General features: G+C 52.0%; 1 protein-coding gene across 3 annotated transcripts in view; it reads left to right on the top strand.

Annotated features, from left to right (window-relative positions):
• The window catches only part of megf10 (multiple EGF-like-domains 10), a 256,918-nt gene extending 243,534 nt beyond the window's left edge, over window positions 1–13,384 (top strand). For all 3 annotated transcript variants that reach the window (XM_072517429.1, XM_072517431.1, XM_072517428.1), the window contains exons 20-25: window positions 2,607–2,843; window positions 4,060–4,187; window positions 7,289–7,415; window positions 9,104–9,151; window positions 10,514–10,720; window positions 13,065–13,384. In XM_072517429.1, coding sequence (XP_072373530.1) covers window positions 2,607–2,843; window positions 4,060–4,187; window positions 7,289–7,415; window positions 9,104–9,151; window positions 10,514–10,720; window positions 13,065–13,225 — 908 coding nt within the window. In that variant the 3' untranslated portion in view covers window positions 13,226–13,384. The remainder of the gene's footprint in view (window positions 1–2,606; window positions 2,844–4,059; window positions 4,188–7,288; window positions 7,416–9,103; window positions 9,152–10,513; window positions 10,721–13,064) is intronic.
• Window positions 13,385–26,408: the final 13,024 nt, after the last annotated feature.

Here is a 26,408-nt window from a genome sequence, read left to right as displayed (position 1 = left end):
TGACAACACTGTGGGGAGCCTGGATCGAGGACTATCCGTGAAGACACTAGGACACAGGAAATGGGGGAGCCATCATTGGCGACCGGCAGACAGGACCCAACGAAAAGGATCCGTTTTGTTATATGTTATTAGAATCCATACTGTGCAGAAGGAGGCCATTCGGCCCATCGAGTCTGCACCGACCCTCCGAAAGAGCTCTCTACCTAGCCCCACTCCCCCGCCCTATCCTTGTAACCTCTCTTAACCTGCACATCTTCAGACACTAAGGGGTGATTTTCTTTAGCGTGGCCAATCCACCTAACCTGCATATCTTTGGACTGTGGGAGGAAACCGGAGCACCCGGAGGAAACCCACGCAGACACTGGGCGAACGTGCAGACAGTGACCCAAGCCGGGAGTCAAACCTGGGACCCTGGAGCTCTGAGGCAGCAGTGCTAACCCCTGTTTGAAGGGCAGGTGTCAGTCTTTCTACTGAGGTGACCCTTGTTGCTGGTGGGTTCCACCAATGTGCCCTAGCAGGAGGGATGCCCCCTGGCCGACGCCCACCACACCGACTGCAGGCAGGCCTGCCCTTCACTAGTAGTATACTAGCGGCAACACGATGAGGCCCTTCTGGCCTTTTTTGGCCTGGGGGTAGGAAGGGTGACATCAGAAAATCTCAGCCTCGCCCAGGTCTTAGTTGGGGGAGGGGGCAGTCGGGAGGGTGATGGGCTCTCTTCCCCCCGCTCCCCCCCCCCACCCCCCCCCCCCCCCCCCCGGACACACTTTCTGTCCCATTCAACAGGCCTCACTCTCACCACCCGGCCTGCTCCCAGGTGGGGCTGTGGGGTGCATTCAATTACACCCAATATCCGCTTTGTAACGTTGGTGATCAAAAGCTCGGGTGACTGAGCTCACCATTGGCCAATTTAGACAGGAGGCCAGGGGCAGTTTGGGTGGAGTTTGAACCCTATTAGCACATGCCAGTTTGAATAATTTGATTTGGATACCTCTGGCTCCATGGAGTCGCTCTTCAGCCAGAACTGCTGTGATTGATTTAACTCCATAGAGGCTGGCATTTTTTCATCAGCTGCTTCCAACCCGTGCGTCGCCGCTAATGGAAGGTTTCTACTTTGACAGACTCTCTCTGTTCATCAGCTATGGTGCAGGGCACAATTGGGCAAAAGAAACCCTGAAGAGTTCCTCTCCAACCACCGCCTGGAACCTAACCCCGGAGCGGTGGGGCTGACCCTGTCTTACATCAGAACATAAGAACGAGGAGCAGGAGTAGGCCATCTGGCCCCTCGAGCCTGCTCCGCCATTCAATGAGATCATGGCTGATCTTTTGTGGACTCAGCTCCACTTTCCGGCCCGAACACCATAAGCCTTAATCCCTTTATTCTTCAAAAAACTATCTTTATCTTAAAATCATTTAATGAAGGAGCCTCAACTGCTTCACTGGGCAAGGAATTCCATAGATTCACAACCCATTGGGTGAAGAAGTTCCTCCTAAGCTCAGTCAGGGCTAATGGTAAGATTCTTGGCAGTGTGGATGAACAGAGAGATCTCGGTGTCCATGTACATAGATCCCTGAAAGTTGCCACCCAGGTTGAGAGGGTTGTTAAGAAGGCGTACAGTGTGTTAGCTTTTATTGGTAGAGGGATTGAGTTTCGGAGCCATGAGGTCATGTTGCAGCTGTACAAAGCTCTGGTGCGGCCGCATTTGGAGTATTGCGTACAGTTCTGGTCGCCGCATTATAGGAAGGATGTGGAAGCATTGGAAAGGGTGCAGAGGAGATTTACCAGTATGTTGCCTGGTATGGAGGGAAGATCTTATGAGGAAAGGCTGAGGGACTTGAGGCTGGAGAGAAGAAGGTTAAGAGGTGACTTAATTGAGGCATACAAGATGATCAGAGGATTGGACAGGGTGGACAGTGAGAGCCTTATTCCTCGGAGGGTGATGTCTAGCACGAGGGGACATAGCTTTAAACTGAGGGGAGATAGATATAAGACAGGTGTCAGAGGTAGGTTCTTTACTCAGAGAGTAGTAAGGGCGTGGAATGCCCTGCCTGCAACAGTAGTGGACTCGCCAACACTAAGGGCATTCAAATGGTCATTGGATAGACATATGGACGATAACGGAATAGTGTAGATGGGCTTCAGAGTGGTTTCACAGGTCGGCGCAACATCGAGGGCCGAAGGGCCTGTACTGCGCTGTAATGTTCTATGTTCTATGTTCAGTCCTAAATCTACATCCCCTTATTTTGAGGCTATGCCCCCTAGTTCTGCTTTCACCCGCCAGTGGAAACAACCTGCCCGCATCTATCCTATCTATTCCCATCATAATTTTATATGTTTCTATAAGATCCCCCCCCCCCCGCATCCTTCTAAACTCCAACGAGTACAGTCCCAGTCTACTCAACCTCTCCTCGTAATCCAACCCCTTCAGCTCTGGGATTAACCTAGTGAATCTCCTCTGCACACCCTCCAGCGCCAGTACGTCCTTTCTCAGGTAAGGAGACCAAAACTGAACACAATACTCCAGGCGTGGCCTCACGAGCACCTTATCGATACAAAGTCTTGTCAATACTTTGCCGTTTTGAGATATTCTCTGACTTGCCTTTCCCAGCCGGCGTCATTATTGTGGGCAATCTCAACAGCTTGAGTCGGACCAGCTCTGCCATTCCCGCTGACTCCCACCAGATTGGAGCTACGGTGGGCATCGTCATCCTTCTCCTGATTGTCCTCTTCCTCTTGGTGCTCTTCATAATGTACCGTCGCAAGCAAAAGAGCAAAGAGGCCAGCATGGCGGCCGTGACTTACTCACCTGCCGTCAGGGTCCTGAATGCGGATCACTCCATCTCAGGTGAGAGACGCCAATTGCTGGGCTGCCGAATATTAATCAACCGTTAATGTGAATGGTGGTGGACAAGAATGTTACTACCCAGGGAACAGTCGTTGGCCATTCAGCCCCTCCATCCTCTTTCGCTGTTCAATTAGGTTGTGGCTGATCGGTACATTCATTTCCCCACCTTTACTCCGTATTCCTTAATACCCAACGAAAAAATATTAATCTCGATTTTGAAATTTCCAACTGATCCTCCCTCCGCCTTTTGTGGGGGAGCAAGTTCCACGTTTTAATAATCTTTCATCTTTATTGTCGCAAGTAGGCGTACATTAACACTGCAATGAAGTTACTGTGAAAAGCCCCTAGTCGCCAGCCCCCTGTGCCCCACCATTAGAAGAAATAGTTTCTCTCTATCCACCTCTCAAATCTTCTGATCATTTTAAACACGGCAACTACGCCGCCCCCCCCCCCCTTAATCGGCCAAACTGAAGGGACTTTGAGCTGAGTCTGTGGAACCCGTCCTCGTAATTTAATCCTTCCGGCCTCTCGCGTGTCACCAGTTTTAATCGCTCCAGCCTTGGCAGCTGAGCCGTCGGCTACCGAGGTTCGAAGCTCTGGGAATCCCTCCCTAAACCTCTCCCCACTTCTCTCTCCCCCCACTTTAAAAACCTCCTTAGAATCTATCCGCCTGACCAAGCTTTTGCCCACCTGCCCGAACAGCATTTGATAAGACACCGGTGTCAAATATTGTTTTGGCGATCTCTCATGTCCCTGCAACATCTGACGATCTAAAGGTGCTATATGAATGCAAGTTGTTGTTGTTTCGCAGTCTGGCATAACACATCAAAACGGCCTGACCAAAATGACAAACATGAGGGGCAGCACGGTTGCACAGTGGTTAACACTATGGCTTCACAGCTCCAGGGTCCCAGGTTCGATTCCCTGCCGGGTCACTGTCCGTGTGGAGCCTGCATGTTCTCCCCGTGTCTGTGTGGGTTTCCTCCGGGTGCTCCGGTTTCCACCCACAGTCCAAAGACGTGCAGGTTAGGTGGATTGGCCATGATAAATTGCCCCTTAGTGTCCAAAAAGGTTAGGGGGGTTATTGGGTTACGGGGATAGGGTGGAAGTGAGGGCTTAAGTGGGTCGGTGCAGACTCGATTGGCCGAATGGCCTCCTTCTGCACGGTATGTTCTATGAGGGCACTTTCTGAGTCTGGCTGACCGTTTTCCTGCAGACACTACGCCGCACGTCAATACCGGGAATGCAAACAGCCATTATTTCTCCAACCCAAGCTACCACACCTTAGCACAATGTGGGAGTCCATCTCACACCAACAACTGTCAACGCAGCGCATCGGGAAAGGTAAGAAACATTCACTGTAAAGCTAAGTTATAAATGTTACTGTTTCAGCTACAACTGAGTGACGAGTTCTTCCAATTGTCAACCTCCTGACAGCATTCGGCTCGACAAACTGCATGCAGCCTCAATAAAACATCTTTGTTTAAAAAGTGGCCAACTTTCATCGCAAAATAATACATTTATTACATAGAATGACATAGCATTTAGAACATAGAACGTAGAACATTACAGCGCAGTACAGGCCCTTCGGCCCTCGATGTTGCGCCGACATGTGAAACCACTCTAAAGCCCATCTACACTATTCCCTTGTTATCCATATGTCTATCCAATGACCATATGAATGCCCTTAGTGTTGGCGAGTCCACTACTGTTGCAGGCAGGGCATTCCACGCCCGTACTACTCTCAGAGTAAAGAACCTACCTCTGACATCTGTCCTATATCTATCTCCCCTCAATTTAAAGCTATGTCCCCTCGTGCTAGACATCACCATCCGAGGAAAAAGGCTCTTCTTTGTGGGGAAAGAACCCAGCAAATTAATTGGATGGTTAAACCAAAAGGCCAGCAAGGGTGTGATGGACCGAATGGTCTCCCTATGATACGTATCATTCCATGAATCACAGCACAGAAATAGGCCTTTGCCCCAGCTGGTTTCCTGTCCAAGTCCCACTCCAGAGGCCTGAGCGCAATAATCCAGACTGACGCTCCCAGTGCTGTACTGAGGGCGTGCTGCACTGTCAGAGGGTGAGTACTGAGGGAGTGCAGCACTGTCAGAGGGTCAGCACTGAGGGAGTGCTGCACTGTCAGAGGGTCAGTACTGAGGGAGTGCTGCACTGTCAGAGGGTCAGTACTGAGGGAGGGCTGCACAGTCACAGGGTCAGTACTGAGGGAGTGCTGCACTGTCAGAGGGTCAGTACTGAGGGAGTGCTGCACAGTCACAGGGTCAGTACTGAGGGAGTGCTGCACTGTCAGAGGGTCAGTACTGAGGGAGTGTTGCACTGTCAGTGGGTCAGTGCTGAGGGAGTGCCGCACTGTCAGAGGGTCAGTACTGAGGGAGTGCTGCACTGTCAGAGGGTCAGTACTGAGGGAGTGCTGCACTGTCAGAGGGTCAGTACTGAGGGAGTGCTGCACTGTCAGAGAGTCAGTACTGAGGGAGTGCCGCACTATCAGAGGGTCAGTACTGAGGGAGTGCTGCACTGTTGGATGTGCCTTCTATTGGATGAATTGTTAAACTGAGGTCCCATCTGTCTCCTTGGGTGAATGCAAAGATTCCATGGCCAGTATTTTGAGGAGCATGTGGGGAGTTCTCTGCGGTATCCTGGGCCAATGTTTATCCCTCAATTGACATCACTCACAAACAGATTATCTGGTCATCATCACATTGCCATTTGTGGGAGCTTGCTGTGCCCTCCCTAGCTGCTTCATTTCCCGTAACAGTGACCTCACTTCAAAAGTAGTTAATTGATTGTCTGCCAAGCACTTTGGACATCCTGGGGATGAGAACGGCACTAAATAAATGTACGCTTTTGATTGCCTTCTTTTAACCTGTGCTAACGAGCCCCCAGCAACATCAATGAGCACAGACATGGTGGGCAGCAGGTTGCAATGCACGTTGTGACCTGGATTCAAGGGGTCTGCCCCCCCGACTCCATTGTCAAATAAACCTCTCAACGTAAAGTCACAAACTCAACAACAATGGCATATAGATGGGTGGCTATTGAAACTGTGGATGCGATTTTACTGAAACAGAACTCGAGTCCGCTCTGGACAGGAGTAGCGAGGCCATTCGCTGGGAATGGCCATGCTATCAAACGAGCCCAAGCTAGGGGTGCACATCTCCAAAAACCTGTCCTGGTCCACCCACGCCGACGCTACCACCAAGAAAGCACAACAGCGCCTATACTTCCTCAGGAAACTAAGGAAATTCGGCATGTCCACATTAACCCTTACCAACTTTTACAGATGCACCATGGAAAGCATCCTATCTGGCTGCATCACAGCCTGGTATGGCAACTGCTCGGCCCAGGACCGCAAGAAACTTCAGAGAGTCGTGAACACCGCCCAGTCCATCACACGAACCTGCCTCCCATCCATTGACTCCATCTACACCTCCCGCTGCCTGGGGAAAGCGGGCAGTATAATCAAAGACCCCTCCCACCCGGCTTACTCACTCTTCCAACTTCTTCCATCGGGCAGGAGATACAGAAGTCTGAGAACTCGCACGAACAGACTCAAAAACAACTTCTTCCCCACTGTCACCAGACTCCTTAATGACCCTCTTATGGACTGACTTGATTAACACTATACCCTGTCTGCTTCATCCGATGCCAGTGCTTATGTAGTTACATTGTGTACCTTGTGTTGCCCTATTATGTATTTTCTTTTATTCCCTTTTCTTCTCATGTACTTAATGATCTGTTGAGCTGCTCGCAGAAAAGTACTTTTCACTGTATCTCGGTACACGTGACAATAAACAAATCCAATCCAATCCAATCCAAGCGGGAAGGTCCTCGCCGAGGCCACACTTAGCCGTATTTCCTGCACTGAAGAGCTCCGGCAAGCCGAGCTCCTCAATGCAGGAAGAGATCGGGGCCCCATTTTTAAAAGCTGTCCTGGTCTCGTGAACCCCGGACCCCCAAATGCCACCTGAGCCACCTGGCAGTGCCACTGAGTACCCTGGCAGTGCCACCTGGACACCCAGGTGGCACTGCCAGAGTGCTAGGCTGGCAGTGCCAAGGTGCCCGGGTGGCATCAGCAGTGCCAGGGTTCCACCCTGTCCAGAGCCCGACCACCCGCCTGGGCGACCCCTCAACAAATGCCGTTCCGCCTGGTCCCTGTTTGTGGGGACGGGCTGGGGTTTCCACGGCAAGGCTGATACAGGCCGGGCGACTGTTCGATCCAGCGTCGCCGCGGTTTAGTGACTTTTTAATCACCGTCGGGAATCCCGGATGAGGCCTCTCATGGGATCTTCCAGCCACGTCCCGTCGCGATTCCAGCTGGACACGGCCGGTAAATCGTGCCCTATAATTCTCAGTCATGGACAATACTAAGGTGAGAATAAATCCTTCTGACCATTAATGTTACTTGCTCTTTTTCAACACAACAGTCAAAAAACAATCAACTCTTTGTAAATCTCAAAAATGTGAAGAGTCAAGGGAAGCAAGGCCCTGTTATGGATTACACGGCAACGTTACCAGCGGACTGGAAACAAGGTGGCTACCCCAATGATCTAGGTATTGAAATTTCCAACTCATTATTAGCTAATGAACGCAATGGCATGTGTAATAACACTCAGATTTGATTGGGGAAGAATGGATCGGATATTAACAGGGGTGGGTTACGTAGTTGGGGAGGGGGCAGAGATTTGGATGGGAACCAACCCATAACCGCAAGGATCTTTGTGTGGCGGAATAGCGATCTGATGGTGAGGTATCTGGGTGTGGGTCTGGGAGAGGGGGGCGGGGGGCGGGGACCACTCCTGCTTCTCTTGGCCCCAAGGGGTGCTGTGAAGGAGTTTACCTTCTGCCCCAAACTGCCCACTCATAGAATTTTCATAGAATTTACAGTGCCATTCGGCCCATCGAGCCCGCACCGGCTCTTCAAAAGAGCACCCTACCCAAGCCCACACTCCCACCCCATCCCCATAACCCAGTGACCCCACCCAACACTAAGGGCAATTTTGGACACTAAGGAGCAATTTATCGTGGCCAATCCACCTAACCTGCACATCTCTGGACTGTGGGAGGAAACCGGAGCACCCGGAGGAAACCCACACAGACACGGGGAGAATGTGCAGACTCCGCACAGACAGTCACCCAAGCCAGGAATCGAACCTGGGACCCTGGAGCTGTGAAGCAACAGTGCTAACCACTGTGCTACCGTGCTGCCCTCCATCGACCAGGTTTCGCAAGGCCTGGCAAACGCCGCTAGGCAGGACAACTCAGGACCTGCCAGCCTCGTTTACAGATTGAGACTTGTCCTCCCTGGGAGTAGGGTGTGTGCCCAGCCCTTGTCCCACCCCAGCTTCCCAACTGCTCGAGGGTTTTCCTGGCTTAACATTTCCAATTAGATCTTCTTTGTCTGCACGTCATTTTGTATCAGGCGGTTACATGGGGATGGGAGGAAACCATTCATTCCCCCTCCTCTGTTCTCCCATTCAGTTAAAACATGTTTGATCTGTACCTACCCATCTTCGTTCCATAGCCCTTCAGACCCTGAACCAACTATCAATCTCTGTATTGAAATGTTCCATTTGCCCTCACCCTCAACAGCCTTTGTGCGGAGAGAGCTCGAGATTTCCCAAGTCCTTTATCCTGATATCACCCCTGAACCACCTGACTCTAATGTTAAGCTTCCGTGCTCCACCCACCAGAGGAAATAGCTTCTCTCTATCTACTCTCTTAAATCCCTCACGTACCTAAGATCATCATGTAATCTTCTCTACACAAGACAACACAAGCCGATCGTCCGTATCGCCAGTTCTTGTGATTTAACTCTTTTAATAACAATCTTTATTTGTGTCACAAGTAGGCTTACATTAACACTGCAATGAAGTTACTGTGAACAGCCCCTAGTCGCCACACTCCGGCGCCTGTTCGGGTACACTGAGGGAGAATTCAGAATGTCCACATTAACGAACAAGCACGTCTTTCGGGACTTGTGGGAGGAAACCGGAGCACCCGGAGGAAACCCACGCAGACACGGGGAGAACGTGCAGACTCCGCCCAGACAGTGACCCAAGCCGGGAATCGACCCTGGCGCTGTGAAGCCGCAGTGCTACCCACTGCCCTACCCTGCCGCCCTGGTGGAATTCTCCAAGGCGGATATTCTTTGTGAGGTGTGGTGCCCCGAGCTGAAGTCAGTTGCTCCAGATGATTCATGTCCTGCCTCAGAAACCGATTCTGCTTTTATTTATTTGCAGGCGGTGCATTTGGTATTGACCGAGGATACGTTGGAAAATCTCTGAAAGGTACAGTTTTAAAAAGCTCCTATTATAAGGTCCAGAAAGGAGTCCATTGATCGCCCACTTGTGGAATACCATCCAAAGTAAATCATGGTCCCCAGATGTGTCCTCAACACAAAAGTAAAATAAGCATCTACTGGTAATCTGAAATGAAATCCCAAAATGCGGGAAATATTCAGCAGGTATCGGTGGGGAGAAAAGCAGAGTTTTTAAAATAAATTTATTTTTTCCAATTAAGGGGCAATTTAGCGTGGCCAATCCACCCACCCTGCACATCTTTGGGTTGTGGGGGTGAGACCCACGCAGACACGGGGAGAATGTGCAAACTCCACATGGACAGTGACCCAGAGCCGGGATCGAACCTGGGACCTCGGCGCCGTGAGGCAGCAGGGCTAACCCACTGCGCCACCGTTAATGGGTGGAATTCTCTCACCCCGGGGCAGGGCCGGAGAATCGGCGCGCATCGCGCTACGCCGCCACGCCGCCCCGACGCCGAGACGCGATTTTCCGGAGTGCGGAGAATCGGGGCCATTGGAGCCATCGCGGTCGGCGCGGCGCCGGTCGGGGGCCTCTCTACGGCCCCCCCCCTGGCGATTCTCCGCCTGGGATGGGTCGAGCGGCCGTACAAAAAAAAACGAGTCCCGCCGGCGCCGTTCTAACCTGCTCTTACCCGGCGGGACCTCGCCGGGAAGGATCCGGGGGCGGCCTGGTTGAGGAGGGTGGGGGGGGGGCGACCCCGGGCGAGCCCTCCGCTGTGGCCTGGCCCGCGGTTGGGGCCCACCAATTGGCGGGCCGGCTCTCGGGCTGGGGGCCTCCGTTGTTCCGCGCCGGTCCCTGTAGCCCTACGCCATGTTGCGTCGGGGCCGGCGCGGAGAAGGGTGACACCGCGAATGCGCCGGTCCCAGCGCGCATGTGCAGACCCCCGGCGCCCATCTGATGCCGGGATCGGCAGCTGCAGCGGCGTGGGTCGCTCCAGTGCTGCGCTGGCCCTCTGTAGAGGTTGGAATTGCTGCTCCTGCCGGGGCTAAATCGCTGGCTTTGAAAGCAGACCAAGGCAGGCCAGCAGCACGCTTCGATTCCCGTAACAGCCTCCCCTACCTGTGACAATAAGCGATTTTCATTTCATTTCATTTCATTTCATGTTGGCGCTGTCGGGAAACGCGACGGCGTTTACGACGGCGTCAACACTTAGCCTCAGGATCAGAGAATCCCGCCCAATGTTTCTGGTCGATGAGCTTTCTCATGAAGGGTCATGTGTTTGAAACGTCTGTTTCAGCCTCCACAGGTGCTCCCTGACCTGCTGTGAGGTATTCAGAAACTGAATCAGCCTTGTGGATTTTGATGAATGATTTAATTTACATTTTTCAGATCTGGTGAAGAGTTCTGGCTGCACTGCCAGCACCTGCTCTCTCACCAGCACCGAGAACCCGTACGCCACCATCAAGGACCCTCCGGTTTTTACCTGTAAAAACTCCGAGTGTGGTTACGTTGAGATGAAGTCCCCAGCTCGCAGAGATTCACCATACGCTGAGATTGGCACCTCCACTTCAGCCAATAAAAATGTCTATGAAGTCGGTAGGTGCTGGGATAATGCTCATCGTTCTAGTGACCTTTGTAAACAAGATAGAGGCTGTAATAAGTCGCAAAATTAACAACATCTATTCTTCCAAAATAAACCATTTGGCTGAATGCATCGAATTCCTACAGTGCAGAAGGAGACCACGCGGCCCATCGAGTCTGCACCGGCTCTCCAAAAGAGCACCCCACCTGGGCCCATTTCCATTGCCCTGTGCCAACCCCACCTCGCCCGCATATCTTTCGACTGTGGGAGGAAACCGGAGCACCCGGAGTAAACCCACGCAGACACGGGGAGAACGTGCAGACGCCGCACAGACAGTGACCCAGCGGGGAATCGAACCTGGGACCCTGGCGCTGTGAAGCAGCAGTGCTAACCACCATGCCACCCAAAGTCTGTGTACAGGGCAGGACAAACAGTCCTATAATGCATAATCACGTTGAAGAACTATCGGACATATTGAACAATGTCTATTCACACCATTCATGGCATCTCTCTTTGAATATACAATGATTCCTAACTGAGTGAAGCTTCATAGCCCTCTCTATTTAAAACCAGCAAACATTGTCCTGTTCTTGATGAGTTTAACTTTGCACATTTTATGACCCTTAAGTCCACAAACAGATTGACAAACACACACCACCATAAGACACACATCCTGGTCACTATCACCTTCCACCGTCTGCAGTTTCATCCTCTTCCGGTGTTGTAACAATTGCAATTGAGGTTAAAGCCTTAGACCCACAAACATATCATTTAAACCAATTCTACCGACACTCACTGTTCTATCTTCACCCTGCATTGAGGCAATGTAAAAACGCAACTGTGTTCTTATAGCATCTTCACGTCCCTATTGTCAGATCAAGCGTCAAGACCCAGAATGCCGACATTACCACAGTTGCTAAGAGGAGTCAGGCAGGAATAATGCAGATGGAAATGGAAGAGATGAAAAATAGAATTGAATAGGAACTGGGTGGCATGGTGGCGCAGTGGTTAGCACTGCTGCCTCGCGGCGCTGAGGACCCGGGTTCGATCCCGGCCCCAGGTTACTGTCCGTGTGGAGTTTGCACATTCTCCCCGTGTCTGCGTGGGTCTCACCCCCACAACCCAAAGATGTGCTGGTTAGGTGGGTTGGCCACGTTAAGTTGTGGGCAGCATGATAGCATTGTGGATAGCACAATTGCTTCACAGCTCCAGGGTCCTAGGTTCAATTCTGGCTTGGGTCACTGTCTGTGCAGAGTCTGCACATCCTCCCCGTGTGTGCGTGGGTTTCCTCCGGGTGCTCCGGTTTTCTCCCACTGTCCAAAGATGTGCAGGTTAGGTGGATTGGCCATGCTAAATTGCCCTTAGTGTCCAAAATTGCCCTTAGTGTTGGGTGTGGTTGCTGAGTTATGGGGATAGGGTGGAGGTGTTGACCTTGGGTAGGGTGCTCTTTCCAAGAGCCGGTGCAGACTCGATGGGCCGAATGGTCTCCTTCTGCACTGTAAATTCTATGAAATTGCCCCTTAATTGGAAATTTAAAAAAAAAACTGATCAGGAGCTTTCCAACGACAAAATAGCAAGTCTTGCATAAATAATGAATATTTAACATAATAAAGCATCTCTAAGTGGATCACAGAAGCATCATCAGACAAAATGTGACACCGGGTTCCACATGTGGACATTAAGACAGGCGGCCAAATGTTTGGTCTAAGTGGTAGGATTTGAAGAGCATCCAAAAGAAGAGAGAGAGAGAAAGAGGGATGGACAGGTTTGAGGAGGGAACGAGCTTAAGGCCCAAGCGGTTGAAGGCATGGGCACTAATGGTGGAGCAATTAAACTCGGAGGTGTGCTTAAGGTGGTCTTCACTGTGGTGTATGGTGCTGTAATTCTACATCCACATACTTCTAAAGCGTGGACCCGTTTAGCGCAGAAGAAGACCATTCGGCCCATTGAGTCAATGCCATCTCTTTGAAAAGCAATCCAATTAGCCTCACGGGCTCTTCCCAACATCCCTGCATTTTGTTGTCCTTGCAAAGTATTAATCCGATTCCCTTTGGAAATGTGCGATTGAATTGTTTCCGACACCGTCCCAGGCAGGGCATTCCAAATGCTAACACTCTGATTGTGTGAAAAGAAAATCCTCAAGTCATCTCTGGTTTCTTTTGTCAATCAGCTTTGATTCTTGACCCGTCAGCCATTGGAACTGGTCTTTCTCTATCTAAGTTTTAAATACCCTTATCAGACCTCCCTTTGGCCTTCCGTGCTCTCAGGAAAATGGTGTGGTTCTCTATACTATAGCATGTTCTCTGACGCTAAGGTTTGATGCACGTGGTGATTAAATGTGATATTCTTGTATTGTAGAACCAACGGTAAGCATCGTCCAAGGGACATACTGCAACAACGCATCCTTAGGCCAGGACCCGTACGATCTGCCCAAGAACAGTCACATTCCATGCCATTATGACTTGCTTCCGGTCCGAAACAGTCCTTCTCCATCTCCGAAAACCGATGACAACGAATGAGTCAAACGGCGCCAGTTCACTCCTGGCAGACGGCCAAGGTTGAACAGCTCTCTCGGGGGATGTCGGAAGAACATTGACAATGTCTTGCCACCTCTTCTAGCCGTGTTCAGATGACGATTTAACTCCCAGAGCTCAGTCGAGTTGCAGATGAAGAGCGGGGTGGGGGTGGGGGGGGAGGGGGTGGGGGGTGGGGGTGGGGGGGTGGGTGGGGGGGGGGGGACCTTTGGAGAGACCTCTGCGCCGCTAAAGAGACACCCTCTTTTTAAAAGTCCTTCTATTCTTTCGTTATTTTGAGATGTCCGTGAGGACTGGCAGTGTCTGCTTTGTAGGCACATGGAATTATTTGGGCATTCAAGGAAAAATACTACAGCTCTGCTACCACATGGTGAAAGAAAAAGTGCCAGTGCAGAATTTAATTGTCCAACTCTCTCCAGGAAGAAGGTTCTTCAAAACATCTCCACCATGGCATTCCTTACATCTCACAAGTTTTTTTTTCAACAAATCATTCCATGTATACATTACTAACATTAAATGATACATATTGATGGTAATCTCTTGAAGTAGGTAGCTTAGAAATATTTTAATTCTTTATATTGCGCCGAGAACGTGGCTAAGCGGAGGAAAATGTGCGAGGCAAGAAACCAAATGGTAACCGCAAGTGATCATGGGCAACGCAACGTGCAGGTGATTGACGAATCCTCAAAGTTCAGTAATCACATGGAGATTTCCACTGCCTGGTAGCCAGATCCACATGCCTTTCGAATCTGTGCAGCCGCAGCCATTTGCTGTCCCCATCTGCGAGCTTTTTGTAAAATAAAATCGGTGCTGTGCTTAAGCTGGTCTTGTGCATCAGAAATAGGTTTGTAAAGATAGCCATGTGTTTGTTCTTTCAATAACTGTCCGCGTTATTAAAGTGTGTTTCTCATGAAGTTTCCCCCTGTTTTTGCATTTAATCCTGTGTTCATATTAACATTTGTGTACATTGCTTTCATTATTACTTAAGAGTATTACTTTGTGTTATGACCTTGTCTCAGCTTTCTGAGCCAGTATTAAGTAGTCTTGTTATTGTATAATGAGTTGTACATAGGTGTAAAACCAGGTTAGACTGACTGACAAGTGGTGACTTGTTTAATGAACTTAAAACTGTACAGTGTGAGATCCTGCCCCCTCAGTAACATTAACTTGTAAGTTGCCGTTGCAGTCTAGTAATTTGCATTGCGACAAATTAAATATACTGTCGCACAAAGACCACTTCTTTTACCTGAACGATAATCTTTTTATTACGTTATTTATGTTCTTTTTCTCGATCAGTTTGAATCTTAAATAAAATGGAAGTGTTTGATTCTGATTCATTTAAACCAGCACTAAATCTTTTCACCCCTTTTCTGCCCTTTAAGAATTGTAACTGCTACTTTTTATGTATAGAGTGTTTACCACAGCTTTCCAATAAAAATTACTCTTGAAAGAGTCTATGTCTCTCTAAGTACAAATGTCACGGCCATTTCAGTTTTGTTTATTGAAGATATTGGGAAGCCATTAGCTAATCAGATGGTAGAGGGGAGATAGGGGGAGGCTTTGCTTTACCTGGATGGCTTTCACATTTTTCAATCACCACATCAAACTTATTTTTTTCAAATTCATTCTCAAAGTGGAATGAGTAATCTTTTGCTTTTTACTGACCACTTCGGGTTTTAAGACTGAGAGATACTGTTCAAAGTCTTGTTTGAAAATTTTCCAGTTCACTGTCTACTTTACCCGATGTCCTGAATGATTTTCGAGTCTGCAGACCCTCCCATGAAGCTTCAACTGGGCATTTCTTTTTTGTGATGCTGCTGGTTGTTGCGACTGGAGTCTGGTTGATATTTTTCTTCGTGCTTTCTGTTTTCTTCGAACGAAGATTCTTTCTTTCTCCCTAAACCTTGCTAATCTACTCCAGGACCACTTCTGGTACCATGTGTTGTTCTCCGCTTTGCTTTAGCTGGATGGCTTGGATATGTAATGTTGAACAGAGAACAAGCTTTGTTAACAAACAAAACTATAAATTTATTTACTACTTACTATGATCCATTCATATTCCTAAAGTAGAAGGTAACTGTATCAAACTATGCTATCTCTAACTAACAGAACTCTCAAGTACACAACTGCTCTCTCTCTCTAGCTAATTCATCACTCCTGATGCTACCACCTTCACCTGTCCTTCTGTCTGTCCGTCCCATAAGGCTTAACACCATCCCTTGTATGCTTATGGGACTAGCTCCCTCTAGTGGTTGTCTGTATACATTTCATTAACCCTTGCATTGCCTTCATGTATGATAATACCACAGCAGTGGTGTAATGGTATTGTCACTGGACTAGTCATCCAGAGATCCGGGGTAATGTACTGGGGACTTGGTGCAGTTGGTGGAATTTGAATTCAATCAAAAAACCCTGGAGTTAAAAGTCTAATGGCGACCATGAAGCCATTGTTAATTGTCGTACAAACCCATCTGGTTCACTTTGGGGAAGGAAATCTGCCGTCCTCACCTGGTCTGGCCTACATGTGACTCCAGACCCTCAGCAATGTGATTGACATTTGGGCGGCACAGTGAAACAGTGTGGTTAGCACTGCTGCCTCACAGCTCCAGGGTCCCGGGTTCAATTCCGGCCTCGGGTGACTGTCTGTGCGGCGTCTGCACTTTCGCCCCGCGTCTGCGCGGGTTTCCTCCGGGTGCTCCGGTTTCCTCCCACAGTCCAAAGATGTGCAAGTTAGGTGGATTGGCCATGATAAATTGCCCCAAAAGGTTAGGTGGGGTTACGGGGATACGGCGGAGGTGTGGGCTTAAGTAGGGTGCTCAGGGCCGGTGCAGACTTGATGGACTGAATGGCTTCCTTCCCGTACGAGCCTCCCCGAACAGGTGCCGGAATGTGGCGACTAGGGGCTTTTCACAGTAGCTTCATTTGAAGCCTACTTGTGACAATAAGCAGTTTTCATTTCATTTCATTTTCTTCTGCACTATAAATTCTATGATTCTAGAACAGGATCGAGGTCTGAATGATCAGCTTCTGTTCCTAATAACCATAGAATCATAGTATTCCTACAGTGCAAAAGGAGGCCATTTGGCCCATCAGGTCTGCACTGACCCTCTGAAAGAGCACCTTCATCAGTCGTATCCCCATAACCCCACCTCACCTGCACAACTTTGAACACTAAGAGGCAATTTTATCATGGCCAATCCACCTAACCTGCAAGTCTTTGGACTGTGGGAAGAAACCGGAGCACCTGGAGGAAACCCACGTAGACACGAGATAGGGCAAACTCCACACAGACAGGGACCCAAATTGAACCCAGGTCCGTGACGCTGAGAGGCAGCAGCGCTGACCACTGTGCCGCTGAACACTCCGAGAGTGCAATACCAGCTGTGACTCCATGGGTTTCACTATTGCCCCTGAGTCAGGCGGCCATTCAACTCCAGAGGCACTCCAGTGGAGAGCTGAGGAGATGCTGCACTGTTGGAGCCGCCGCGTTGCAGGTGAGATGTTAATCTATCCCCTCAGGTGCACGTAAAGATCCAGGGTCTCACTGGTGTCCGGGCCGATATCTATCCCTCAATCCACATCACCAAAAACAGATTATCCGGTCACGATCACATTCTTGCTTGCGGGATCTTGCTGTGTGGAAATTGGCTGCCCTATTTCCTACGTGACTACAGTGACTCCACTTCAGAAAGAACTTCATTGGCTATGAAGTGCACTGGGACATCCTGAAGTCACAAAAGGTGCTGTGGAATTACAAATGTTTCTTGGTATTCAATATGTTTCATTTGTCAAATGTCTCTTCAAATCCTGATGGGACATTGCATTCATGGAACAAGGGGACTGACCCATTTGGGAGTTGCAGGTTTAGCTGATTTAAAATGGGGGAGGGAGATGTGAAAAGTGTGGAATTACATCCGCTGTACCTCAGGTACACGGGAAGAGGTGTGGGAGGTGGCAACAACGGAGCAGATCCGAATGGGATCATGGGTGTGGTAGCCCGGTCCCTTTAATGGGGCAGATCTGGCGGCCCACATGACTCACTTGCGTGGCGCAAAGTCTGCAACCCCGGACACCGCGCTCGACGGGACGTGGCCCTCCACGACTGTCTTGTCTGTCTTCAAACCGCGCCGGCCAGCTAAACGCAAAAGCCCTTTCCTTCCCCACAACCGAGTGGGCATGGTGCCTTTCGGGCGGGCTGAATTTATCGTCGCTCAAACAGCAAAGCACGTCCCTCGTGTGCACACGCACCCTTGATTCCCTTTGTTTCTAAAAATCTATCAACCTCTCTCTCTCCCGAACGAACAAATTCACCCACTCGGTATCCACAGCCCTCGCTAAGGTTGAGAATTCCAAAGGCTCACAACTCTCTCAGTGAGGAAAATTCTCTTTGGCTGGGTTGCAAATAGCCCAAACCCCTTATGCGGAGATGGTTCTGGATTGTCCAGCCAGGGGAAATCAGCCTCGCAGCGTCGTGAAGCCTCTGCAAGTTTTCCAATGTTTTGGAACGTGCCATATTCCGCCCAACAGAGGTGGCCAAGCCACCAGGGGCACCTGTTTGACAGGAGTTTGTTTAGCCCTGCCAACTTTGCTTTCTCCAGCAGTTTGGTGTCAGTCATTTTGGATGGGTGTGGAGGCAGCAAGGTATGGAAAGAGTTTTGTCTTTTATCATGGCTGCTTTGGGTAATTCAGCAGTTGTCGGCACACAACAAACAACACGATCAGTCTGCATGCTTGGTTCCTTAATATTCTATTTTAATTTCTTATTATTAATGGAATTACATAGAACATACAACACGGAGACAGGCTATTTCATAGAATTTACAGTGCAGCAGGAGGCCATTCGGCCCATCGAGTCTACACCGGCCCTTGAAAGAGCACCCTACCTAAGCCCACACCGCCGCTCTATCCCCGTAACCCAGCAACCCACCCAACGTTTGGACGATACGGGGCAATTTAGCGTGACCATTCCACCTAACCCGCACTGTGAGTGGAAACCGGAGCACCCGGAGGAAACCTACGCAGACACGGGGAGAACGTGCAGACTCTGTGGTACTATCATAACTGTAAGAACTGCAAGGGTTAATGAAGTGTTGAAAGTAGCCACTAGAGGGAGCTACAGTTACAACAATATAAGGCAGTGATGCTAAGCCTTGTGGGAGGCTGTGTGCAGGAGTTAGCTTGAGAGAGTCAAAAGTGCAGATAGTGTGAGTGAGAGCAGATCATAGTTTATATAGTAGTGAGATTAGCTGTAAATGAGTGTAGTTTAAATGTTATTAATCAACTGTGTATTCTTCAGGAGTACGTGTTGAATCCAAGTTAGTAGTGTTAATAAATTTATAGCTTTGTTTAAGTTCAATCTAGTTTATGGTCTTTGTGAACACTACGCTAATCATCCTGAATTTAGCAACACAAAAAACACCACAGCCTCCGCACAGACAATGACCCAAGCTGAGAATCGACCCTGGGTCCCTGCCGCTGTGATGCAACGGTGCTAACCACCGTGCTACCGTGCCGCTCCATACAGTCATCATCGGTGTTTATGTTCCAGTCAAGCCTCCTTTCCTCGCTTAACTCGGTCGGCGTAAATCTTCTGTCCTTTCTCCTCAATGATGCGGGAACCCACAACATCAGTGCAAATGATAAGTCAACAACCAATCAGCCAGAAATGCTGAGCAGATGATCCATTGCAGTAAAAAGGGCCACTTCGCGTCTGTGTGCCAGGCCCGTGCAGTCGCTGCGATCGCGCCCGCTATCGCCCTCTCCCCCACGCCAGACGCACAATGGGAGCTGCCATCTTGTCCCCCTTCGGCCACGTGTGCCCCATGGGCGCCGCCATCTTGTCCCGACCCCGCAATGTGCGCACCATGGGTACCGCCATCTTGTCCCAACCCCGCAATGTGCGCACCATGGGCGCCGCCATCTTGTCCCAACCCCGCAATGTGCGCACCATGGGCGCCGCCATCTTGTCCCGATCCCGCAATGTGCGCACCATGGGCGCCGCCATCTTGTCCCCCACAGGGTCTCCGGACATCCCGACATCGGAACCGCACACGCTCGCCACCCGAAGCATCCGATGGCTACCCGCAGCTAGGATGTTTCAAACGCGCACAGCCTTTGCCATATTGCCTGCAGACCACCAGAGAGTGGAGATAGGGTGGACCAGTGATGCACGATCAATTGCACAAAGACTAAAGCACTGTGGCTTTATTACAGTCAGATGCGTGGCCTCCTGCTGCAGCTGGCGAAATGGCAGGGCACTGGAGGTCATGCATATTTATACAGTTCTCCGTGGGCGGAGCCAGCCGGCAGGAGCTACCGGCGAACCTGTAGTGCAGGTCCTACCTTACATCTCCTATTACAGTGGTTCACCACATTCACCCCCTGTTAAAAATGAGTCCGGCGGGGGTGATGTGAAACTATATACAATTAGTGCAATTATGTACAGTGGTAGGGAAAGAAAAGTCCATGTTGACGGTCCGGAGTCCGTCAAAGGTTCAGCCGGTCCGGTGCTTTGGTGCTTCGTTGGGAGCGGCGTAACAGTGGCGGCGAAGTCGGTGCTGGCGGTGGTGGAGGTGGCACCGGTGGCGGTGCTGATGCTGGCCAGTCATCGGGGAACTCCGGGAGCGTGCTGAAGTCCTCTTCGTCCTCTTGTGCGGAAAAGGGGAGGGGGGGGGGGGTGGTCTGGTGGGGTCAATATTGGCGGCGCGGTGGGAGGTGGGGGAGGGGGGCGCATTGGTGGGGGGGTGTGTGTTGGGGTGGAACCTGACGGCGCCAGGTCCCTGAGTGAGACAGTAGCTTGGCGGCCGTCGGGGAACTCAACATAGGCATATTGAGGGTTGGCGTGGAGCAGGTGAACCCTGTCCACCAAGGGGTCCGCCTTGTGGAGTCGGACGTGCCTACGTAGAAGGAACGGTCCTGGAGCAGCGAGCCAAGTCGGGAGCGACACCCTGGATGTGGACTTCCTGGGGAAGGTAAAAACACGTTCATGGGGTGTGTTATTAGTGGCGGTGCACAATAGTGACCTGATGGAGTGTAGAGCATCAGGGAGGACATCCTGCCAGCGAGAGGCTGGGAGGTTCCTGGACCGTAGGGCCAGCTGGATGGCCCTCCAAACCATCCCATTCTCCCGTTCTACTTGCCCATTTCCCCGGGGGTTGTAGCTGGTCGTCCTGCTGGAGGCTATACCCCTGCTGAGCAGGAACCGACGCAGCTCATCGCTCATGAATGAGGATCCCCTGTCACTATGGATGTAGGCGGGGAAACCGAACGGGGAAAGGATGGTGCTGAGGGCCTTGATGACGGTGGCAGACATCATATCGGGGCATGGGATGGCGAAGGGGAATCTGGAGTACTCATCGACCACACTGAGAATGTACGTGTTACGGTCGGTGCAGGGGAGGAGCCCTTTGAAATCCACGCTGAGGCGTTCAAAGGGGCGGGAAGCCTTCACCAGGTGCGCACGGTCCGGCCGGTAGAAGTGCAGCTTGCACTCCGCACAGGCCTGGCAGTCCCTGGTGACTGTCCTTACTTCCTCGACGGAGTAGGGCAGATTGCGAGCTTTGACCAGATGGTCCAATCGAGTGACCCTCGGGTGACAAAGGCTGTCGTGTAGGGCCCGGAGTTGGTCCACTTGTGCGCTGGCACATGTACCTCGGGAGAGGGCGTCTGGGGGCTCGTTGAGTTTACCGGGGCGATACAAGATCTCGTAATTATAGGTGGAGAGCTCGATTCTCCACCGCAAGATTTTATCATTTTTGATCTTGCCCCGCTGTGTGCTATTGAACATGAAGGCTACCGACCGTTGGTCCGTAAGGAGAGTGAATCTCTTACCGGCCAGGTAATGCCTCCAATGCCGCACACCTTCAACGATAGCTTGGGCCTCCTTTTCGACGGATGAGTGTCGAATTTCAGAGGCATGAAGAGTGTGGGAAAAGAATGCCACGGGTCTGCCTGCCTGGTTTAGAGTGGCGGCAAGGGCGACGTCTGAAGCGTCGCTTTCTACTTGGAAAGGCAGTGACTCGTCCACTGCGCGCATCCCGGCCTTGGCGATGTCTGCTCTGATGCGGGCGAAAGCGTGTTGTGCCTCGGCCGCGAGGGGGAATTGGGTGGACTGAATGCGTGGGCGGGCCTTGTCCGCATAGTTTGGGACCCACTGGGCGAAGTAGGAAAAGAACCCAGGCAGCGTTTGAGGGCGTTGGGCAGTGGGGGAGGGGAAGTTCCATGAGGGGGCGCATGCGGTCGGGGTCGGGCCCGAGAAGTCCGTTTTGGACTATATAGCCGAGAATGACTAACCGGGTCGTGCTGAACACACACTTCTCTTTGTTATAGGTCAGGTTGAGAAGAGTGGCAGTGCGGAGGAATTTATCGAGGTTGGCATCGTGGTCCTGCTGGTCATGGCCGCAGATGGTGACATTATCTAAGTACGGAAAGGTGGCCCGCAAACCGTACTGGTCGACCATTCGGTCCATCTCTCTTTGGAAGATCGAGACCCCATTTGTGACACCGAAAGGGACCCTAAGGAAGTGATAGAGGCGACCGTCCGCCTCAAAGGCAGTGTATGGACGGTCCGACTTCCGGATGGGGAGCTGGTGGTAGGTGGATTTCAGGACAATTGTTGAGAAGACCCGGTACTGCGCAATCTGATTGACTATATCAGATATGCGTGGGAGGGGGTACGCGTCGAGCTGCGTGTACCGATTGATGGTCTGGCTGTAGTCCACGACCATCCTGTGTTTCTCCCCAGTTTTAACCACTACCACTTGGGCTCTCCAGGGGCTGTTGCTGGCCTCGATAATACCCTCCTTAAGCAGCCGCTGGACTTCGGACCTGATGAAGGTCTTGTCCTGGGTGCTGTACCATCTGCTCCTCGTGGCAACGGGCTTGCAATCCGCAGTTAGATTGGCAAAAAGGGAGGGGGGATCGACCTTGAGGGTCGCGAGGCTGCAAACCGTAAGGGGGGGGTAAGGGCCCGCCGAATTTGAGGGTGAGGCTCTGGAGGTTGCACTGGAAGTCCAGGCCCAACAGGAGTGCAGCGCAGAGATTAGGAAGGACATAGAGGCAGACGTTACTAAATTCTACGCCCTGGACCGTGAGGATGACTGTACAAAAGCCTCGGATCGGGACGGAGTGGGATCCGGAGGCTAGGGAGATCCTTTGATTGGCAGGGTGGACCGCGAGGTAGCAGCGCCTTACCGTATCTGGGTGAACAAAGCTTTCGGTGCTCCCGGAGTCCAGCAGGCACGAGTTCGCGTGGCAGTTGATTTTAACCGTCGTCGACGCGGTGGCCAGGTTGTGCGGGCGAGATTGGTCCAGCGTCATCGAAGCGAGCTCCCCATCCGCACTAGTGACCGCAAATACACTGCCTACGAGGCAGATGGGCGGCTCTATCACTTCTTAAAGGTTCCCTTCGGTGTCACCAACGGGGTCTCGGTCTTCCAGCGAGAGATGGACCGAATGGTTGACCGGTACGGTTTACGGGCAACATTCCCGTATCTCGATAATGTCACATCTGCGGCCACGACCAGCAGGACCACGACACCAACCTCCGAAAATTCCTCCAGACCGCAAAGATCCCTAACCTTACATACAACAAGGACAAATGCGTGTTTAGCACCGACCGTCTAGCCATCCTCGGCTACGTAGTGTGAAATGGAGTTATAGGCCCCGACCCTGAGCGCATGCGCCCCCTTATGGTGTTCCCCCTCCCTCACTGCCCCAAGGCCCTGAAGCGCCGCCTCGGGTTTTTCAGTTACTATGCCCAGTGGGTCCCCAACAAAGCGGACAAGGCATGTCCCCTGATCCAATCCACAGCTTTTCCCCTGTCGACATAGGCCTGCAAGGCCTTCAGCCGCATCAAAAAGGACATTGCAAAGGCCACGATGCATGCCATCGACGTGTCCCTCCCCTTCCAGGTCGAGAGCGACGCGTCTGACGTAGCTCTGGCGGCCACCCTCAACCAAGCGGGCAGACCTGTGGCCTTCTTCTCATGTACCCTCCATGCTTCCGAAATCCACCACTCCTCAGTCGAAAAGGAGGCCCAGGCCATAGTAGAAGCTGTGCCACATTGGAGGCAATACTTGGCCGGCAGGAGATTCACTCTCCTCACTGACTAAGGTCGGTTGCTTTCATGTTCGATAATGCACAGCGGGGCAAGATAAAAAATGATAAGATCTTGCGGTGGAGGATCGAACTCTCCACCTACAACTACGAGCTCTTGTATCGTCCCGGGAAGCTAAACGAGACTCCTGAGTCCCAGTCCCGTGGCACATGGCCACCACACAAGTGGACCGCCTCCGGGCCCTCCACGAGGACCTCTGTCACTCGCTTTTTCCACTTTATCAAGACCCGCAACCTGCCCTACTCCATCGAGGAGGTCAGGACAGCCACCAGGGACTGCCAAATCTGCATGGAGTGCAAACCGCACTTCTACCGACCAGAGAACGCGCACCTGATAAAGGCTTCCCGTCCCTTTGAACGCTTCAGCATGGACTTCAAAGGCCCCCTCCCCTCCACCGACCGCAACACATACTTCCTGAACGTGATTGACGAGTACTCCCGGTTCCCATTCGCCATCCCCTGCCCCGACATGACCGCAACCACTGTCATCAAGGCCCTACATAGCATCATTGCACTGTTCGGGTTCCCTGCTTACATACACAGTGATAGGGGGTCCTCCTTTATGAGCGACGAACTGCGTCAATTCCTGCTCTGCAAGGGCATTGCCTCGAGCAGGACGACCAGTTACAACCCCCGGGGTAACGGACAGGTAGAGAGGGAGAACGGAACGGTCTGGAAGACCGTCCTACTGGCCCTACGGTCCAGGAATCTCCCAGTCTCCCGCTGGCAGGAAGTCCTCCCAGTTGCCCTCCACTCCATCCGGTCCTTGCTTTGTACCACAACCAACCAGACACCTCACGAACGTCTCCTTGTCTTCCCCAGGAGGTCCTCCTCTGGGACCTCGCTCCCGACCTGGCTGGCAGCTCCCGGACCCATCCTGCTCTGAAAACACGTGCGGGCGCACAAATCGGACCCGTTGGTCGAAAGGGTCCATCTTCTCCACGCTAACCCCCAGTACGCCTATGTGGTGTACCCCGATGGCCGCCAAAATACAGTCTCCCTACGAGACCTGGCGCCCGCCGGAGCCCCTCGCACACCCCAGCCACCAGTCCCACCCTCCCTTCCACCAGTGCACCTTACAGGAGGATCGGTCCTCCCGCTGGCCCCGTCTATGCCCCCCCAACCACCGACGCACCCCGCAGACGCTCCCTTCCCAGGTCAACCGTTTTCCCCACCAGCGCCGTCTAGGGGTGTCGAAGCTGCCACAGAGATCGAGGCCACGCCCCCGGAGTCACAGACGCCCGAGCCTCCACCGGAGTCACCACCGAAGCTTCGACGATCACAGAGGACGACCAGGGCCCCCGATCGACTGATTGCTTCATTTTAAAGTGTATAGCTAATTATGAATCATAAATTGTAAATAGTTAATAGAATTGTAAATAGTTACAAAACGCTGTACGGAGGTATTACGGTACCTCCATAACTATAATTCTACCACGTTATCATGTTGTAGTATCAGGCCACTACCCCCGCCGGACTCTTTTTTAACCGGGGGTGAATGTGGTAGTCTGTGTAGAGGTATTACGGTACCTGGTTATGCTGGAACACAATTGGTAGATATTGTATGCTTCCTATTGGTCAAGCTGTATGGTAGCTCCGCCCTGCTAGGCGGGGTATAAGAGCCCGTGCCGCCCCAGCAGCCTTCATTCTATACCTGAGCTGCTGGGGGAAACATCTAGCTTATTAAAGCCTTCAGTTGCACTACAACCTCGCTTTAGTGGTCATTGATCGTGCATCACAGTTACAACAGGAGCATCTACCTGGCAACATGGAAAATTGACCACGTGTGTCCTGTCCATATCTGTGAACATAGAACATATAGTGCAGAAGGAGGCCATTCGGCCCATCGAGTCTGCACCGACTCACTCAAGCCCTCACTTACACCCTATCCCCATAACCCCTCCTAACATTTTGGACACTAAGGGCAATTTATCATGGCCAATCCACCTAACCTGCACGCCTTTGGACAGTGGGAGGAAACTGGAGCACCCGGAGGAAACCCACGCAGACACGGGGAGATCATGCATACTCCGCACAGACAGTGACCCAGCGGGGAATCGAACCTGGGACCCTGGCGCTGTGAAGCCACAGTGCTAACCACTTGTGCTACCGTGCTGCCTTCTGTCGGTGTCAGTGAGAGCGTGTGTGTGTTGTTGCAGGGTGACCATGTCCGTGAGAGTGTGTAAAGGAGTCTATGTGTGTCAGAGAGGCTGCATGTGGGGGACCAGCGTGGGCGGGGGGGGGGGGGGGGTGGATTACAGTGTGTCTGGGGCTCTATGGGTTTCATTGAGAGTGTGTGGGGGGATTACAGGGTGTCTGGGGGTGTATGGGTTGCAGTGAGAGTGTGTGTGTGTGGGGGGGGGGGGGGTGTAGGGGCTCCAGTGAGTGGGGGGCGCGGGGGGTAGGGGCTGCAGTGAGTGTGTGTGTCTGGGGGGTGTAGGGGCTGCAGTGAGTGTGTGTCTGGGGGGGGGGTGTAGGGGCTGCAGTGAGTGTGTGTCTGGGGGGTGTAGGGGCTGCAGTGAGTGTGTGTCTGGGGGGTGTAGGGGCTGCAGTGAGTGTGTGTCTGGGGGGTGTAGGGGCTGAAGTGAGTGTGTGTCTGGGGGGTGTAGGGGCTGAAGTGAGTGTGTGTCTGGGAGGTGTAGGGGCTGCAGTGAGTGTGTGTGTCTGGGGGGTGTAGGGGCTGCAGTGAGTGTGTGTGTCTGGGGGGTGTAGGGGCTGCAGTGAGTGTGTGTCTGGGGGGTGTAGGGGCTGAAGTGAGTGTGTGTCTGGGAGGTGTAGGGGCTGCAGTGAGTGTGTGTGTCTGGGGGGTGTAGGGGCTGCAGTGAGTGTGTGTCTGGGGGGTGTAGGGGCTGCAGTGAGTGTGTGTCTGGGGGGTGTAGGGGCTGCAGTGAGTGTGTGTCTGGGGGGTGTAGGGACTGCAGTGAGTGTGTGTCTGGGGGGTGTAGGGGCTGCAGTGAGTGTGTGTCTGGGGGGTGTAGGGGCTGCAGTGAGTGTGTGTGTCTGGGGGGTGTAGGGGCTGCAGTGAGTGTGTGTGTCTGGGGGGTGTAGGGGC

This window comes from Scyliorhinus torazame, chromosome 9 (assembly GCF_047496885.1).
Source record: "Scyliorhinus torazame isolate Kashiwa2021f chromosome 9, sScyTor2.1, whole genome shotgun sequence".
NCBI lineage: Eukaryota > Metazoa > Chordata > Chondrichthyes > Carcharhiniformes > Scyliorhinidae > Scyliorhinus > Scyliorhinus torazame.
Note: the sequence above shows the minus strand (reverse complement) of the source record. Positions and strands in the feature narration are given on the sequence as shown.